This window comes from Andrena cerasifolii, chromosome 1 (assembly GCF_050908995.1).
Source record: "Andrena cerasifolii isolate SP2316 chromosome 1, iyAndCera1_principal, whole genome shotgun sequence".
NCBI lineage: Eukaryota > Metazoa > Arthropoda > Insecta > Hymenoptera > Andrenidae > Andrena > Andrena cerasifolii.
In genome coordinates this window covers 33513832-33532423 of record NC_135118.1, presented here as the reverse complement: position 1 = coordinate 33532423, position 18592 = coordinate 33513832, and the positions used below count along the sequence as shown (strand labels likewise).

General features: G+C 38.4%; 1 protein-coding gene across 2 annotated transcripts; it reads right to left on the bottom strand.

Moving 5' to 3' along the window:
- Positions 1-581: 581 nt before the first annotated feature.
- Positions 582-17109, bottom strand: Y-h (yellow-h). 2 transcript variants are annotated; one of them, XM_076828637.1, is made up of 6 exons: positions 16788-17109; positions 13958-14175; positions 4499-4638; positions 3450-3794; positions 2713-2962; positions 582-1996 (listed from the first exon to the last, which is right to left on the bottom strand). In XM_076828637.1, exons 2-6 carry the CDS (start codon positions 14166-14168, stop codon positions 1056-1058), a joined length of 1887 nt encoding a protein of 628 aa, XP_076684752.1. In that variant the 5' UTR covers positions 14169-14175; positions 16788-17109; the 3' UTR covers positions 582-1055. The 2 variants fall into 2 exon arrangements, with proteins under 2 accessions (XP_076684752.1, XP_076684761.1); XM_076828646.1 differs by lacking the exons at positions 13958-14175; positions 16788-17109 and adding an exon at positions 9838-10202.
- Between the last annotated feature and the right edge of the window lie 1483 nt (positions 17110-18592).

Sequence of the window (18592 nt, the reverse complement as noted above, 5' to 3'; positions counted from 1 at the left end):
AGGTTTGTAAGACGACTTAAAGGAGGTTCGAAATAAATGAGGTCACCGGAGATCTGCGGTTTCCTGTCACTGAATAGTAATGCCTCAATACTAGATCACTTGCCAAACCCCGAAACTGGTTCATTCCTATCTCCATCGAATTCACCCCACTTTTCCATCTTCTGTTCGAGCATGCGCAGTGGAGACCTCACTAATGCCCAGTATTCAGGGCCGGCCTTCTCTATAGAGGGGCCCGTTAAAAAAGCATAACACCTTTTCACGGAAAAAGAATAGTAATAACAATAATAAAGAAGATAAAATAAAAAATGAAACAAACATTAAAATATTTAAATATGACTTTTTTTAGTGCCATATCATTAATAATATTAGATTGTAATATTATTATATTAAAAATTATATTTTAATTTCTTTTTTGGCAGTCCTCGCATGCCATGGTATGGTTACCACAATTACCAGCTCTGTGCTCAGACTTCAGAGCGTGAATTCAAATCGGTTGATAAAATTAAATTAATTTTAAACAAATTAAAATTCTTCGTTCTCATCACTTTACTTTCTCTTTTCTTCTTTTTTACAAACCCCTGTGGCCGATCTTGCCAGTAGCTCAATAAGTGAATTAATTCTCATATTCCTTTCACACTTCGAACCCCGCTACGGCTCTCAGTTCACCAACACATTTAACGTAATGCCAGAAACAGAGAAACACACATATCAGCAACAACTTCCTCACGTTTCCCTCAAAATGAAAAGAACCCTCAACACAATCAGGACAAAAACGACCCATAAGACGTAGTAGGGAACGAACAAAAGTGCCTACAATCCACATTCCACAATACCCATAATCCAATCCTGAATAATTTCCTATCTTGTTACTCCCGAAGAAGATGAACTCGAGGTAGTTTCTTCGTCTACCGCTCGTCGACGAGCTTCGCAACCATCTTCCCGAAGTAACGAAAGCCTCCCCCAAACATCCCCACCCCCGAATTCTGTACAACTGTCAATTTGCTCCGAACGACTTCCATTCTTCAAGCTCCCTTTCCACCCCTAACCCCGATCGCTCAACAAGTCTCGTCGTATCCGCTCTCAGCGCTAGGAACGACGTAATTGGGATCGCAGACGGTGTCTTTGACAGCCTCCATGGCGTTGGCCTTGAACACCCTGTAGTTGACCTTGCTGCTGTCGATGCGCGAGTAGAGGTACATGGCCAGCCTGTTGGACAGGACCCAGACGTTCTGGTCGTACTCGTGGTCCACCCTGATGTCGTTGGGGAACACCAGGGACAGGTTGCTGGTGCCTATCACGCCCAGGTTCTGAGGGATGTATTCTTTCCTGGTATCCCAGCACCACACAGAGTCCCTGGTCACCATGTTGAAGAACATCACGCCGTTCCTGTCCACCACGGACCCTGAAGAGTGCCCGTAGTCCTTGGCCCTGGGCCTGCCGATGGGCATGAAGAGCTCGGTGTTCGCCTCCGCGGTCTCCATGTCTCTCAGGACGGACGTGGACACGGCGAACTCGCGGAAGCTAGACATGGGGTGGAAGAACAGGGTCCTGTCATCGTGGATGTCCATTGGGCTCAGGGCTATCCCGAAGATCCCGTCCGTCCACTGGAACTTGATGCCGTGCAGCTCGTATTTCGAGGCCAGCGGGTCGGGGTAGAAGAAGTGGTGCTGGATCCTGAAGGAGGTGTCCTTGAACAAGTCGTACACCAGCAGCCCGTACCTGAAGACGTCGGAGGCGTACGCCACCGCTGAACCGCAGTCCTCGTTTCGGATGTCCACGACGATGTTCGTGTACAGGGAGTCCTCTTTCACCTGATCGTCCGGTATAATGTACTTCTTGATGAGGGTGTCTGTTTTCAGGTCGAAGATGAAAATTGCTGGGGGGCAGGCTGGCTTGCCACCCTTGGATACCTCCACTTTGCCCGAGTCTAGGACCCAGAGACGCTCGCACTCGTCCACTTGCACCCTGAAGACGGACGTCAGGCTCTCGCAGTTCCCTGAAAAGGAGGTTTTGGTCAGTTGGACACTGTCTCGATAAAATGTTATTTAAATAAAAAATCGAATGCAAGATAATTCATCTTTATTCGTTATTCGGAGGTTCCAATCAGTGGCGGATTTAAAGAAAAAGGCAAACGTTCTTGGACACTCTGTATATGTAGATAACAGAATTACAAATAACTCTACGCGCGTGTGGTATGAAAATTATTGGAAACAAAAAAGAATATAAGTAGGTAGTGTTTCGATAAAATCCAATTTTTTTTTAAGATGGGGCCCTGGCGGGGCCTTCTGAGTTATCTTTAGTTGATGAATATAAATACTTTTTTATTCGTTAACTTTTATTTCGAATAACATCCGAAATTCCAAAATTTGTATTTAGATGGAAATAGTCAGTATTTAGGTTTTTTTTATTGCAGTGTGTGGGTTATTTGGTGACTTGGTGATGACGATGGCGAAGTTTAAAAATGGCGGGTGCTATAAGATTTGCAGGCTCACCACGCCTTAATTTTGGTAGCGTAGATACTCAAAGTGATAATCAGGTTTGAAATAGTTAGTGGAACATCTTCCATGCAATGGTGATAACTGGATACGCTAGATCGCCGTTCAAACCTCCAAACTAGTGCATCGCTATCCCCACAGAGTTCGCGCTATGGAGTCTAAGGCCCATGGCTCCACCCACTTTTGCATCTTCTCTTTAAATATTTGCCAGACCAACCTGGCTGATGCCATCCCCAGTCAGGATAAGGCGTCAACTTGGGACTCTTCGTCTTCGAGTTCTTAGGTACAGTCGCCAGCGTAGCGGGGATGCCGTTCTTCCATTTTGGTAACGTTATGAAAACTTTATCTCTCCAAACGTCGAGACCAAGCGGTACACTGTTCTCCGCGATGAAATCTCCATCGTAGATGGCCGAATCTCGAGCCTCGACACTGTCGTACGTGAAGTCCATGGTAGACCATGCATAAACCTGTGGAAATAGCAAAAGGAATCACTTTCTGTAGAGCTCTTAATTATCAAAAGAGAATACCAGTCTTTTCAGCCTTCAAATTGAATTAATTTCTTACTTTCTCGAAATGAATCTTTTAACTTTTCAGTGATAATTGTACATTCGTAATACTCATACAATTATGCTCTAATAGTCCCTTCCTAGAAAAGTAAATTTTGATATGATCAAATTTGTAGTTGAAGAAGAGGGATTTTCCACGGTTTTGGAAAGAAAGCGATATTTTTATTTATTTTCCGTGATAAATCCCCTTTGAATATCATAAAGGCACGACATTTGAACTCAAAAATTTCTCTTGGGGTGCAATACACCCCGTGTGACCACGAAAGGTCAATGGGGACTTCATCATTAATTCAGAAAGTGAATCTACCAATATTATTTATACTTATTTAGCAATAATATCAGTGTCTTCGACCTAACCCAGACCTTGACATTGAAAGTAGAAACTCACTAGCTCCATAGCAGGCCCCACGTAGTCGTCCTCCACGTGTCCTCGGCCAGGGTCGTAATTGAACCCATGGGACTCGAGCTGGTTCGCCGATTGAGGGTCCCCCTTCAATATATTCAAATTCCTTCCTGTTAGTCTTGGATGGAACCTGTTCCTCTCGAACGACCGAGAAAAGTACTCGCTCGAGTCAGGTGTCGAGCCATAGAGATGGTTGTTGTACTCTGGGGTCGTGGGCAGCCTCTCCACTGAATTCTCATGGGTCGTTGAGGTCACCACGTGCTCTGGACAAGTTATGTGTCCCGGGAGCTCGTCGTGGCTCGATATCAGAGCCTTGTAATTCCTCAGGGACTGGGGGAGGGTAAATACAATTATGGTAATAGTATTAGAAACATCAATTATTTACTGATAAGGAAACGTCCCTGCTCAAAAATTCTGATTTTAATGAAACTTCGTGTGAGCGTTGAACATATCGATGGCTTACTAAACAAATATCGTAGGTATGTCCGCTTTTAGCGTTTTCGAGAAAAATAGTTTTAAAAATGCAAAGGGACCTTTATAATAAAAAAAATACACGATTCCAAAATTTCACAAAAAGTGGACATGCAATATTTTTGCAGTTAGTCATCGATATTGGAGGTGGAGTTTACACACAGCAATTTCTTTTCTGTGAAATATCAATTTGGAGGGGTGAACTCAGCCACAATGTTATCGTGATTTTCTCATTTTTAAATATAATTTTGCAACAGTGTAAAATACAACAAAACTTATATATAAGAATTGTTCAGTTTTTTTCTCCTTTATATAAAGTTACCCTCAACATCAACTTCACCGTTACAAATTCCAGATTAAACGTCAGGTTACCGATTCCCAGAACTCGAAAAACAAAATCGAACATTTGACGGTAAATTCTTACATCATTATTGCATTATTATTTTTTAATCTACATAGTGTACAGTAAACTCATTATCCCCATCCGTGATCGAAGACACCAATCTTCCATTAACGACTATTCCACTATACACACGTGAAATTGCATAAGGGAAACTTCGTACCGAACGGATCACTGAGGACGCGCTTCTTTGAGCTGGCTCTTCAAGATCGCGAGAAAGCGCGTTGGTCCCAGGCTGATTGGTGAGCTGCTGAGCGCCCAGGAGGCACATGGTGAACATCCATGGCGCGAGGCCCGCCATACCTGGAAAGAAAGGAGACTTCGATGCGTGTATACGAGCGTGCCTGACCTTCGCTGACCGATTTCTCAACGAAGTTCACGTCGACCCGGTTATCGCGTTGGCGCGCGCGAGCGTTTCGCCTCGAGTTATAGGAATTCGGTAATCGTTATGCAACGGGGATTGAATAATATCGAAATGTGTAGGTAACTGGAGGCTAAGTAAGTAGTCGAGGGGCCATCGATCACTGGAAAACGTCCCAGGGATGATCAAGTCACTGTGATGTTCGAAAGTTTCGCAACGAAAGTTCCGGAATTTTTTTATTTAACATTTTATGAATAGGGAAATATTAATATTATTAATATTAATTCAAAGCAGTCGGAGGCGGACACATGAAAGTCTTATGAACTTTCATGGGTGTTTTCATCCCTTAAATATGCAAATGGGTAAAAATAAAAAACAGCGTACTATTTGTTATTTTTCGGTGCTTTAAAACATATGGAAAAACCAAAACAAATCGGAGGTGGACATCTAGAAACCTCTCTTTGTAAGAAACGCAGAACTTTGAACTTTATTCCCTAGCAAAATTTTGTGTAATGTGCTCTATACGTTTAATATACTATTATAAACAGTATAGGTACCGTGCATATATGCAAAGCTTAACTGAAATCGGTGACCTGGACCTATTGCACTCTCCTTGCTAGCGACATTAATGGCAGGCGATATTATCATGTTGCCATTTCTTCAGCAGGAAATGTGGATCTTTGCGAACACTGAATTCAAAGAACGTTTAACGGCTGAATAATCGTGACTACCGCCTCAATTCATGCTATACGATTCATAAGAATAGTTTTTAATCGAATTGGGTCCATGAGAGCCAGCGAGAGAGAATGCTGGGCGCGACTCGTGACTGCAATGGCGTCGTCGTGACAAGGTTTTACAATTATCGTTGCTTTCGGATCGATACTCCTCTGTAGAGTTTCGATCCGTTAAGAAGAATTTCTTTGAATAATTCGAATATTCAAATTATTCGAATCGCAAATTCGAATTCTCTGCTATTCGAATATTTGAATACATACTAGAATATTCGAATATTTAAATACCTATAATTTTCGAATATTTGAATACTTAGAATATTGGAACATTTGAATATAGAATATTCGAATATTTGAATACTAAGAATATTGGAACATTTGAATATAGAATATTCGAATATTTGAATACTAAGAATATTGGAACATTTGAATATAGAATATTCGAATATTTGAATACTTATAATATTCGAGTATATTTGAATACTCAGAATTTTCGAGCATTTGAATATTTGAATACTCAGAATTTTCGAGCATTTGAATATTTGAATTCTCAGAATTTTCGAGCATTTGAATATTTGAATACCCATAATTTTCAAGCATTTGAATATTTGAATATTTAAAATATTCGAATATTCGTAACAGCTCTACTCCTCTGCTCGTTCTCACTTCAGTTCGTGGTTTAAATGCTGGGCCTCTGGATAGGGTCACTGATCGAACCTTTATTCTGCATAGATAAAAGGAGCTTCTGCTTCTTTTACCGTTATCCTTTCACAGTTAACACAGCCTTTTGTGCTCAGAGACTTTCAAAGAGAGTATTTTTTAAAAAAAAGTACATACTACACAATTGACCAAAAGAATGATGTTTCAGTGGATGGCGTTACTTTCTACTACAGCCAGTGGCTAATTAATCGTACCATGATTTTATCTATTCTCAACGTGATTACTTGGTAATTATTTAGCTTACAATTAGCAGATATTAATCACGAACCATTGCCTTAGAGGATAGCCAAATTTGGGCATATGATGAATACGTGTTTACAAGGGGAGGCAGAGAACTTGATTGTCAGTGAGGCTTCCTATTCTGTTCAAATCGAAATCGAGATTCTACTCTTTGCGGGGGACGTCTAAGGTGCGTTTAGTAAGTATGGCTAACAAATTAAACTGTTTGATTTCCGCACGGCGTACGTTCAATGTTTCAATCTTCGGGCGTGGAGTCTTAAATGAGAGGGGCTTCGAATGTGTAATCATCCTGGGCTAATTTTGACCAAACACGTGGGACAGTACAATTTTATAAATTAGACTTCTTCCATAGAATAAATATTACTAATATTAGTAAAATATTAATAATAAGTAAAATATTACTAATATCAGTAAAATATTACTAATATCAGTAAAATATTACTAATAAGTAAAATATTACTAATAAGTAAAATATTACTAATATTCGTAAAATATTACTAATATTCGTAAAATATTACTAATAAGTAAAATATTACTAATATTCGTAAAATGTTACTAATATTCGTAAAATATTAATAATAAGTAAAATATTACTAATATCAGTAAAATATTACTAATATCAGTAAAATATTACTAATAAGTAAAATATTACTAATAAGTAAAATATTACTAATAAGTAAAATATTACTAATATTCGTAAAATATAACTAATATTCGTAAAATATTACTAATATTCGTAAAATATTACTAATAAGTAAAATATTACTAATACTCGTAAAATGTTACTAATATTCGTAAAATATTACTAATAAGTAAAATATTACTAATAAGTAAAATATTACTAATATTAGTAAAATATTACTAATATTAGTAAAATATTAATAACGTTACTAATAATAAAATAAATGGATATCTAATATTTGGAACCAACGGTTAATCCTATTTTAACGAACTCAAAGTCCATTAAGCCCCAAAAGCTAATTACCCACATCGATTCGTTTCATTCACCCTCGGTTCAGGAGCCACTTACTGTCGAGCTAGAGGTGTCGAGAGTTAAATTGACCGTTAACCGCCTCGAAACGTGCGTGTTGCGCAATTCCTCGTAAGAAAACCGTAATAACCGTTAATTAACGCGTGCACAGCGTGAACAAGGAGTCGAGGAAGACGCTGGTTTCAAAAGGAAAGCGAACACGTACGCGGGGACGAGATGAATCCGCGGTTTAACTACTTTCAAGGTGAACACTTTCCCCTGCGAAACCCATCAAGAGCCACGCGCGGCGAATGCAATTCCACGCTAACCAATCGAAGTCCTCTGTCCACTCTCAACTGTGAGCCAATTCCGGAAAAACACAATTCAGGCGATTTACGTAAATGACCTCGTTCTTTGCGCGCCAAAATTCAAGACGGATGATCTCATAGCGAGGGTGGTGCCGAAAAGTGGAACAACCGGTAGCTCCTTTTTATGCAAAGGCACAAATAATTAACTGTTATAATTTTTGTGTTTTATGCAACTTGCACTTTTTTTGTAAACTGAGTCGTTTTATATTTTATTTTTATCAGGATACTGAAGTGACTATTTAGTATTAAATACTTTATGAGATGTTTCTCTGATGCTGCGTTCCTGTATATTTTATATTCATGCAATTTTAATCAAAATTAGGGAGTTTTCAGTAGGGAAGATTGATCTATTCAAATATTGTGACGTTTTAAATGCTGGTTAGATTCAAAGTACTGGAGTACGTCCAATTAAATTAAGGAACACGCGCGTCACTTCTTCTGGAATGTGATGCGCGTGGAATATTGCCTGAAGTGTAGCAATTGCTGTCAACATCGCTCGTCTTATTTGCAATCAGAATTGGAAACGAGAGAACACGTGCTCGATGACTTAAATTTGAGGCTTGGGAAACGAAAGAACTTGGGAACGATCCTTTATGTCTTAGTATTGTCTACCTTACGTTCCCATTAATTAATCTTCTTATTAGTGCAGTGTTCTTTCAGGTCACCTTATAAGATGAAATACTTCGCATATTAAATACAGCTGCGTATGAAATACAAATTTATGTCTCTTATATAAATTAATAACTGAACAGTTCTATATTTGTTAAAATTACTAATGAATTATTAAATTACTATGAAATGCCAAATAATTATTAAATTCGTAGACAAATTAGCCTGCACTTCAATAATTAATTATTAGATTGCGGAAGTTTATGCAAGTACGATATTTATTGCATATCCAAAATGAAAAATATATTTTTAAAACCCTCTAATGACGAGACTTATTTCCGTTGAAGTCCCATTTGTTTAGTACTTTCCTATAAAAATATATATTTTCAGAAACTTCCGCAGTCTATTAACTATTCCTTTCACTTCCCTCTATACACTTATTTATTCGCCACTGTGAATGGCAGGGCAAAAGCAACTAATCGACGAAACGAACATGGTCGCTAATGGGGACATTTACCTTAATCGTCGACAGAGCTGTCAACCGAATCAGTCCACCTAATCGAACCAAGTAACTTCATCGACCATTATCAGAATCTAGAAAGCACGCTTTGCACTCCGACAGATTCGAACCATTCAAACAACAGCACACATTATGCGTCAAAAATTCCTAAATACTCAAGTTAATCCCAACTATCATCACCATTATTAGCTGGCTCTATCATTTTGGGAGATAATATTATTTTTTAAATTTCGTGCTGGATAAAGTTTTTTGGTTTGTGTTATTTATGCAGAAACACATGTTAAAGAAACATACGAATAACGTAATATTGTATATTTTTTTCTAACAATTCCCAAAATTTTAGAAATTCTATTTTCTAAGGTGGCTCTGTCATTCTGGGACGCAGCTTATCTCACAAACCACTCACTATTACAAATTCCATCACTACAGCAGCGCACAACTTTCAGGTCAACGAAAATTTCTTTCGCTTCCATTCTATAAAGTATAAACTGTGTACCTGATAGTTTAAAAAAACAAGCAGGGGATTCCTCAAAATGTGTTTATAGGTATTGCGAAAAGGAAAAGTTTCAGGACCCATGTTTCTGTGCCCATTTTTCATCTTTAGAAAGAGCAGAATACGATACCAAAGTTTTTCCACCTATTTCGGTTACGCCCTGTATACTATTCCAGATATAATTCTTTCTATCTTACTATTATTTCTATTTCTATTTTTGTTTGTTTTTATTTTTTATATTATTTATTTTGTTTCATTATTATTATTTTCAATATTTTTTGTTTCTAATTATTACTATTATTACCGTTATTGAAATCAACGAGTGCAATCCCCTAGTACACAAAATCCATTATGGTAAAAATGAAATTAAATAGCACACTCTATAATAGTAGGCACTATATGCGAAGAAGGTCGCCTAACCTGTCCGTAGAGACAATTTTGAAACGACTTAACCGTCCCAGAGAAAAAATTGTTCCGATATTGTTCGTACCCTTCACGGTTTAACCTTTCTTTCAACCACCACTGCACCCGGAAGGTCCCAAACAGTTGCAGAGGTGTTGCTCAAGGTGACCCACTGACTGGACGTTCCCAATATCCGTCTCACTAGGTTACAATCGCGGGAACTAAACTACGAAGATCTCTGGCTACTATGGCGTGGCCGAAAACGCAGAAACTCGAGCGCGTTCGCAGGGCCCGGCCGCGAGGAACGCGCGAAGGATGATAGCCAGAGACGCCCGCACGGGATGAGTCCGTGGATGCTACCCGACTGCCATATTCGCTATCCGGGTCATAAGTGTGTCTAGGTGTACTACGAAAGGAGAGAATGGCGGATCCCTTCTCCCGAAGACGATTTTCCCTCTCGTTGAACGAGGTGCCGGCTGTATAGGTCATTGGCGGCGAGTTCATGGGAGCCTGGTTTCGCGCGCGCGAGACCGAGGAAAAGGGAACCACCCTGCTGCTCCGGGAAATGCTCTGCACAACTGGGGCGAACCCGTCGGTGGTCTCGGATCCGCCGAGTTTCGCCTTCTTCGGGGGAAAGGTCGTCCTTCGGTGGAATGGAGAGTACACGGCGGAATCCACCAGCGGTTGATTAAAGGTGAGCAGCCGGTGGCATTTTGGTGCGCACCGCGAGGGGGACTTAATCGCCGCCATTATGCTGGGAATTCCAATTCGCGGCGGTAGGTAGGGTAAACTGTACTAATGCTGGCACTGCACTTGGTACTGATTAAAAAGCCAAGTATTAAGAAATACCAGCTTGGAAAGTACACCTATTTTACAATTCCCTATTTTTCTTTCACTGCAACACCGCAAATTCCAGTAGTTGAACTGCGCACTTTATATCTGGCAACGTCAGAAAAGAAGTGTCCGCCCGCGGGAGATTCATTTCTGGAGGCGTCGGGGTGCCTTTTGCAGATGTCTCCACGTTAAAAAAAAAATTATTTCAGTTTCAAAAATTCAGAATTTCCGTTTTCGTAGAATATCTCGAGAAGGAGGAGGGGTGTCGAAAAGAAGTTTAAATAAAGGTTGCGTCTTTGTTTCATATCTACAAAACAGTGTAAAAATAATTATCGAAAAATTCATAACTTTCAAGTTACCCGCACCAACAAATCTTAATTCGATAATTTTTTTTTAAAAAGTTTTTGTTCCGAAAGCTCAACGCTGTAAACTTTAGGACTCACGCAGCTTTTACCACCTCTCTGTATCCTTCCACGTAATATTATATAATACAAAGCGCAGAAGCGAACCGCGAGTGATCATTAATATTAACTAATGTGTGCTGCCGCTTCGCATATAATCCATCAAGTGGAAGCTAATAACACTCGATAGGTGAACAGAGTGGACGCGTTTTCTACACGCAATGATTCAATTAACTAGAATAATTGTGATAGTTATTCCTATCTAAAGCTGTTCCAGTTCAAGTCACTGCAAAATTATGCAATTACAATTCAGTAAAAAATCATTACTTTTTAGTATATTATTTAAACAAATTGACGTATTACGAATCTGATTACGTGGCTAAATTTGTTATAAAAAATACACAATTTTCACTGGGGCAAACGTGTTTTTCACGCTCCAATTTTAAGGGCTGATTTCACCCCTTAGATATCCACGTTTGCTGATAAAAAAATACGTGTCAAATATTTTTTCCAGCACTATAATCTACGTAAACCTCAACCGTTGGGTGAAACAGTTGGATGATGTCCCTTGCTCTGCAGAGAGCCAGCGACTCACGCCGATGGCTCGATATTTAGAGCAAGTTTTAAGCAATCGTCGATCTCGAGCATTGCGAAAGCAGGGAGCCTGCTCGGCCGAATGCATCGGCGCATCGTTACGCCAGCATTAATCTCGTGAGAACTCTTCAAGTTTCCTCGATCAGCGCAGATACCGTGGCCCGACGAAGGGGTAGATGGAGAAAGAAGAGAAAGGGAACAGAGGGAGACGGACGGAGATAAATTGGACGCGAAGTAGATTGAAATTCCGAGAGGATTGTCTTCCATTCAAGGCAAAAGCATTTCACACCAGCTTAATGATCACTTGCTTCGCAGAGAATCGGCGCAAGAATTGCGTTCCTAGGTGTTGCTTAAGGGGTTAGACCAACCCCTTAATGACACACTAAGTTTTGGAAAAATGTTAAAAAATTATATCTTTTATGTCTCTATTTTACTATATAAATATTTATGAACTGGGATGAATCACTTTTTTTTTAAAAAAAGCGTAAAGCGAATGACCATTCGGGAGAATCGTAATATCACGGAAGATGGTCTTCTAATAAATTGGAAGTTAAATTAGATTTTGTGTTAGGAAAGGGGTAGACACTATTTCAATGATTCTACTTTTTTCCCAATTTCTGCTCTGGTTTTGAAAAGAATCTTGAATTTAATTTAAAATAAATAATGATGCCTTTGAGTTTCTTTTCATGTTTGCGGACGAGTAACTTGAAAGATAGTTTGACCAGAATTGATTTCGAAATTGAAATTTTTATAATTGTGAGTGGATCCTTGAAAGAGGGAGTTATATGGTTCAGAGTACCATAAATTCTTGTTTAAATTTCTCTGCAGTTACCCGAGAGCATTTTTGTATTCGTGTCTCCGGCATTTCTGTAGATATACAAATTGAAATAAATTTGACAGGGTGTATAGTAAATATTTTATGAAATATTTCGTCGCCATCGAATGATTTCTTGACGATTTCTTCACAAAATATTTAATTGCGCAATTCTAAATTACTTTTCGCCATGTTGAGAAAACAGAAAACGTTCGAACAGTCGCGTTTAAAATTTTTCTGGAAAGCCATTCGCTTTATGGCATCAGTGTCCGTCGTAATTCCATTTTTACGAGAAGTGTCCGCCATTATTTTTGCATTCCGAGAGCCTCGTATGAATTTTACGACGACAAAGTGGCGGGCAGTCGTGTCAGACGTTCCTACATTTTTTTGTAAATAAATGAATTCATGGGAGCTACAGCAAGAAGCTCAACTATTCAAACTAATTTTATTAAAAATATTTTGATTAATTTAATTATTGGAAGGTAATTGAATTTTATGAAAATGTATTTATTATTAATTGAATTCTGTAAATTTTATGGTTGTGTATTTATTTGGTATTTAATTTTATTACAAATATTTAAATTAATCTAATCATTGGAGGGTAATTGAATTTTATGAAAATGTATTTAATATCTATTAATTGAATTTTGCAAATTTGATGGTTGCGTAACACCCAACAAATTCCATTTCCAATTCAACGATCTAGTGAAACGAACCAAACAAATCTGAGTGAGAGTATACGATTACAAATTGGAGTAGTTGAGTGTTAACTAATAAAAGATTATTTAGTAATTGACGAAGAAGCTACTACAATTGTATAATGTTTGTAGTAATCGTTATTATTCCAAGAGCGTAAATACTTCTAAGACCGCGTGGAAATGAGCGAAAGTGTGTGAGGAAGTTATACAGCGCAATTATGAAATGTAAAGTAGGCGTACGTATAGATGTAAGATGTGCATAATTATGTAAGAGCACCACATGGTACACAAGGAGGATTGTAACATATTAGAACAATCAACCTACTCCATCTACGCTAAGCTTTACTACAAATTAAAATTAATAAAAGCCAATAAAAAAGTAAACCTTTTGAAAAAGCGATAAAAAAAGTAGATAATATACATGTTTGAATTTAGTATCGAATTTATAAATTGTTTTTAAATCTCCCATGAGAGGTAGAAGACTTTTTAAAATCGAAAATATTTTCAAAACTTTTTTAATGTATTTTGTGATCTTGTGTTTCGGTTGTTTTGTATTATTTTTTTTAAAATAGGTTTTTACGATTTTTTTTTAGATTTAAGAAATAGGTTCGTACCTCCTACTTATATATTTTATTGTTTTATTACAGTTTTTATGAATATCGAAACGAAAGGCTTTTGTTATTCAAGAAATATTCACAAAAATTTCACTCATTGTCAGAATTTATATTTTAAAATGATTATTTATAATTAAATATAAAGGGTGTGAAAAAGCGGCGGAACAGCTAGATCGTGCCTTGATCTCCTGTTTGGTCTTGCGCGTTAGAAGCTTTTCTATTTTCGCTATTTCCCAGTGTACCCACAACTTACCTCCAGCAGATGATCCTCGTTTATAAAATTTTTCCTGCAAGCACTCATGGTCGTACTTCAGAGCAGAATTGTCCCAATTGTACGCGAAAGAGTGGCTCGGCGAGACGTAGACGACGCCACTCGATCGTTTGGATGGATCCATGGACGTCCACTTCTTCTTCGCTCCGCGTGACCCAGCTTCCGCTTTGTAGCTCCTCCGTTTCCTCGTCATAGCATGTCTACGAGAATGGAGGCTAGGGTCTGTTACATGACTCAATTAACAGGCGTGGACACGTGGTCGAGAAAGTGTCATAGAAAAACGTGTACAGCAACGCAATTGCCGCCAAGCTGCCATTCAAGGCGCGATTCCGTAACACCTTGCAACTGCTAGTATGAACTTACAATTAGCTATCCCCTTGTTCGGGAAAAGACGGTGGAACTATGGTACGGTGGACGATTATTTAGACGTTACTTGAGAATCTTTAACTCTTTATAACACAAATTTCGTTATTGTGGGTATTTAGAAAAAATTATATATATTATTAATAATAATAATACGACTTTATTACATTCCCAAAAAAAATACGAAGAGAAGTGATGGGCCAGATTCAGCAATTTGCTGCTCTTAAGTCTAACCCTGAGACGAATGACAAGATATAATACAAATTGAACGAGAATATAAATGCAAATAATTACAAAATTAAATAAAATGAAATCTCTTGAACTATTCGTTATTGAAAAAAATGTTTCAAGTAAAAGTTGATAGGGAGAGGAAGCAGGAGACCCTTCCCACCAAGATCTCCTGATTTGACATCTGCAAACTTTTTCTTCTGGGGTTTCATGAAAGATCAAGTTTACTGGGAAGAACCCCTGATAATATGAAAAATCGTATTAGGGATGCCTGCCAACAAATTACTTCTGCAACAATGGAGAGGGTGCATCTATCTTTTAGTGATGTAGTAAATCAATGCATTGACGTCCAAGGTCGTCATTTCGAATACCAAAAATAAGTAACTAGAATTTCTGGAGGTTCAACGAAAATAAGTTTGGAACGGCAATAATTGACCTTGAATGACCTTGGAACACCAACATATTATAGGTTGATGAATTCGTCACGGAACGGGCTATACGTCCATCTGAATAAAAGCGTATAGTTCCTAGTAAAAAATAAAGGTCACCTTGAAATCTCGAAGGCACCCCCACCTAGATAAGGTTTGTGACTATCAGAAGGGGCCCCCCTCGAAACAAAGTAAGTTTTACTTGAATCATTTTTTTCAATAACGAATACTTTAAGAGATAATTGCGTGCGGAACTTCAAATGGAGCGCCCTGGATACTTGTTAGGCTAAAATTGGTGAGACAGCGAAATGTCCGCTCTACTTTCGACAGTTTCCCAACGTAGCCAGAAGAAAGAGACTTATCTTACTGCCAGAAGCGGTGGATAGGTGCACGTTCTTGTTCCACCCCACGTAAGAAACATTTTCTTTACCTGAAACCTGCTTTTACGTTAAAACCGTATTTTCTCCGTAATCGATAATGTAACTCATGAAAATTGGTGTCTTGTATTGTAGCTGCAGGAAGCATTAAAGAACGCAAGAATTTAGTAATTCCATGAACCAATACCTAATTGAAACTTACACCTATCGTAATTATGCATCGGACACTTGTGATAATAAAAACAAAATGCATTAGACTGAAACGGAAGTCTTGCTCGCTGTGCTTATTAACATGAGCACAGACAACCTTACATAAACTAGAAGTAGTGAATGTAATTTCCTTGCTTTTGTGTATGGGGAAATGTAAGAAGGTGATGAATATTGATTTGAACGAAGAGTAGTTCAGTTTCCTTCCTTATCCTACTCTGCCAACTGTGCTAGTATTTAGGGTGAGAGGTCTGAGCATTCTCTGGATTACTAACAAGGGGAGGACACCATGTGGTAGACACCGATTTTGATGAGCCTTGGCACGATGGATCTATGTCGAAAATAAGTAAATAGGTGTCCGAGCGTTTCAGCCAATAGGCCTTAATAATAAAGATATTTACATGGAAATTATTAAAAAATTAGGGGTTTAGTGGCTAAAAATCCCACACTACCCTGGCGCCCGCGGGAGATTCCTTTCTGGAGGCGTTGTGGTGCCTTTTGCAGAAAGTCTCCACGTTAAAAAAAATTTATAATTTTTTTTATAAATTTTTTTATATAAATTTGTTTCTATAATTTTTTTTAACTTGGGGAAATCTTCAAAAGGCACCTCGACTCCTTCAGAGGGCAATCCCCCGGGGCGCCAGGGTAGTGTGGGATTTTTACCCATTAAAACCCCACGGCCACTATGAAATTTTTAATAATTTCCATGTAAATATCTCTATTATTAAGGCCCATTGGTTATGGATTCATCGTGCCAAGGCTCATCAAAATCGGTGCCTACCACATGGTGTCCTCCCCTTGTAAGTTGGATCCGCATTAGTATTGCGTTGGATGAAGTTTCATGTAGTTCAATTTGGGTGAAATCTGGGTTAGGTTGAATTTGGTATGAACTGAACTTGAGAAAAATCTGGGTTAATCTACCTTAAAATTGGTTTAGGTCAAAGTGAAGTTTGTATGTAAGTCCTATGTATAATAAAATGCCTACATCTTGATTACCTCTTAGTTCGATGAAGTGCTACGCTTATGCAACCTATAAAACTCTTCTACTTCCATGCTATACAGCGATAAGGAAATAAAATAGGGAACAATCTGTTCCTTTCCAACTTGCCCCCTCTAAAGCCAAAGATTGACTCCTGCTGCATCCCAGGAGTCAAGCTCATGGCCATCGAATTGCAGATCCGGCCCCAGAAACATTTCGATTCGCATTACCTGTGATAGTATCTGCCTGGTTCCAGTGGCTTCCTCCACAAATGGTGCGCGACCGTTCGAATTTATCATAAACACCACTTTCCACCGCGGATGGAATACTTTCGGTTTCGCGAGTCACTTCCTATTTGAACTCGCGAATTCCTCAATAAAGAACCAACAATAATCTTTATCCTCGCAATTAAAAACGAATAACACGATGAATATCGTTCACTGAACTTTAGAACTCTCTCCACATCTTACCCTGTTTTCCATTTGTAGAAAAATTCACGAAGTGTTCTGCTTTGAATTCTTCAATTTGTCTATCCTTCAATTCTTTAATTATTCAATTACTGAGTTGTTCAATTCTTCCATTTTTCCGTGCTTCCATTATTCAATTATTCAATTATTCAATTATTCAATTATTCAATTATTCAATTATTCAATTATTCAATTATTCAATTATTCAATTATTCAATTATTCAATTATTCAATTATTCAATTATTCAATTATTCAAGTATTCAAGTATTCAAGTATTCAAGTATTCAAGTATTCAAGTATTCAATTATTCAAGTATTCAAGTATTGAATTGTGCAATTCCTCAATTTTTCAATTCTTCTGCTGAAGGCTTCCTCTTCTCTTCTATTATATCTCATTTCACTCTTCCCAAGCTGAATTCAGTTCATTTCATTCACTTTATCTTATGTTCTGGCTTAAAACTTCCTCTCCTAGTCTTTACTCCACTCTTCCCAAATTAAATGCACTTCACTTATTCCGTTTACTCTATCATATGACCACTGAACTTAAACACTCCATCACTGATCCCCAAAATCCGATTTCGTTTAACTAAAAAAGTCTTCCTAAATAATAATTCTTCTTAATATCTCGCTCGTTGCCTCCTTCGACCTCTCCTTAAGCCAAGTTACCTCTGAAATCACGAGAATGGCCCTTCAGCTGACACTTTCTTCTGTGCCATCGCTCGCCCAGGTGTCTTCGTAAGATGCGCTGGAGTCCCTCCCGGGATAGGATCTCCGAAGGATACACGGCGGTGTTCCAGATTAGTTAATCCCACGGGCCGACACTCGCGGATCGACTGAAATCGCTCTGTACGGTTCGACGGGACCGAGAAAGCAGAAACGGTGGGTTTTATGCGTCCACCGTGCTTTTCTTCCCGCCCTGCGCTGGGTATGGGCAGGAGCCATGTTACTTATGTTACTAGCTATTTAAACAAGGCTTTAAGTGGGTATTATGTTGGTATCACTGGTCTATTATGGCAACCCCCCAAGTTATAAGATATGGGTATTATAATACAGCGGCGTACCCAGGGGAGGGGGGCTAGCACCCCCAAACAGGGGGCTTTGTAAAAAGAAAAGAAAACTGGAATTTATTCTTTAAATAATTTTTTATAATCACCTAATGAATTTTATTGAATTTGCATTAAAAGTATATTTTCCGGGCTTCAACTCTGCTTCCCCCAAAGATTAAATCCTGAGTGCACCACTGCTAAAATATAATACTTTCTAATGGAACTATTGTCACTATACTGTATGTAGCAAAAGTCTTAGTACTACTCAATTGAGGAGTACTAGTTTACTCGTAGGAACGATTTAACGTTGTTGTTGGAAATAATTAATCGAAGGACAGTGAAGAATGTTATATCTTTAAAGTTCTGAAGCATTCGAGTACTTAAGCGTAGAAAAGTGAACGTATGAAAAAGGAACCTATTGGATCGGAGTGTGGATTGAAGGAAATTATTAAATTCCTCGGTACTTTCTACTTTACCAGTGTACCTAATTATTCAAAGAAATCGATTATTACGTGCAATTAC

Bases quoted from the DNA above. Each gene is read 5' to 3' on its own strand.
- Y-h (XM_076828637.1), bottom strand. From the start codon at position 14,168: ATGACGAGGAAACGGAGGAGCTACAAAGCGGAAGCTGGGTCACGCGGA. The intron at 4,639-13,957 runs GTAAGTTGTGGG...CTTTCTTTCCAG, and splicing joins ACGAGGATCATCTGCTGGAG to GTATGGCGGGCCTCGCGCCA. The intron at 2,963-3,449 runs GTGAGTTTCTAC...CTATTTCCACAG, and splicing joins TGGGGCCTGCTATGGAGCTA to GTTTATGCATGGTCTACCAT.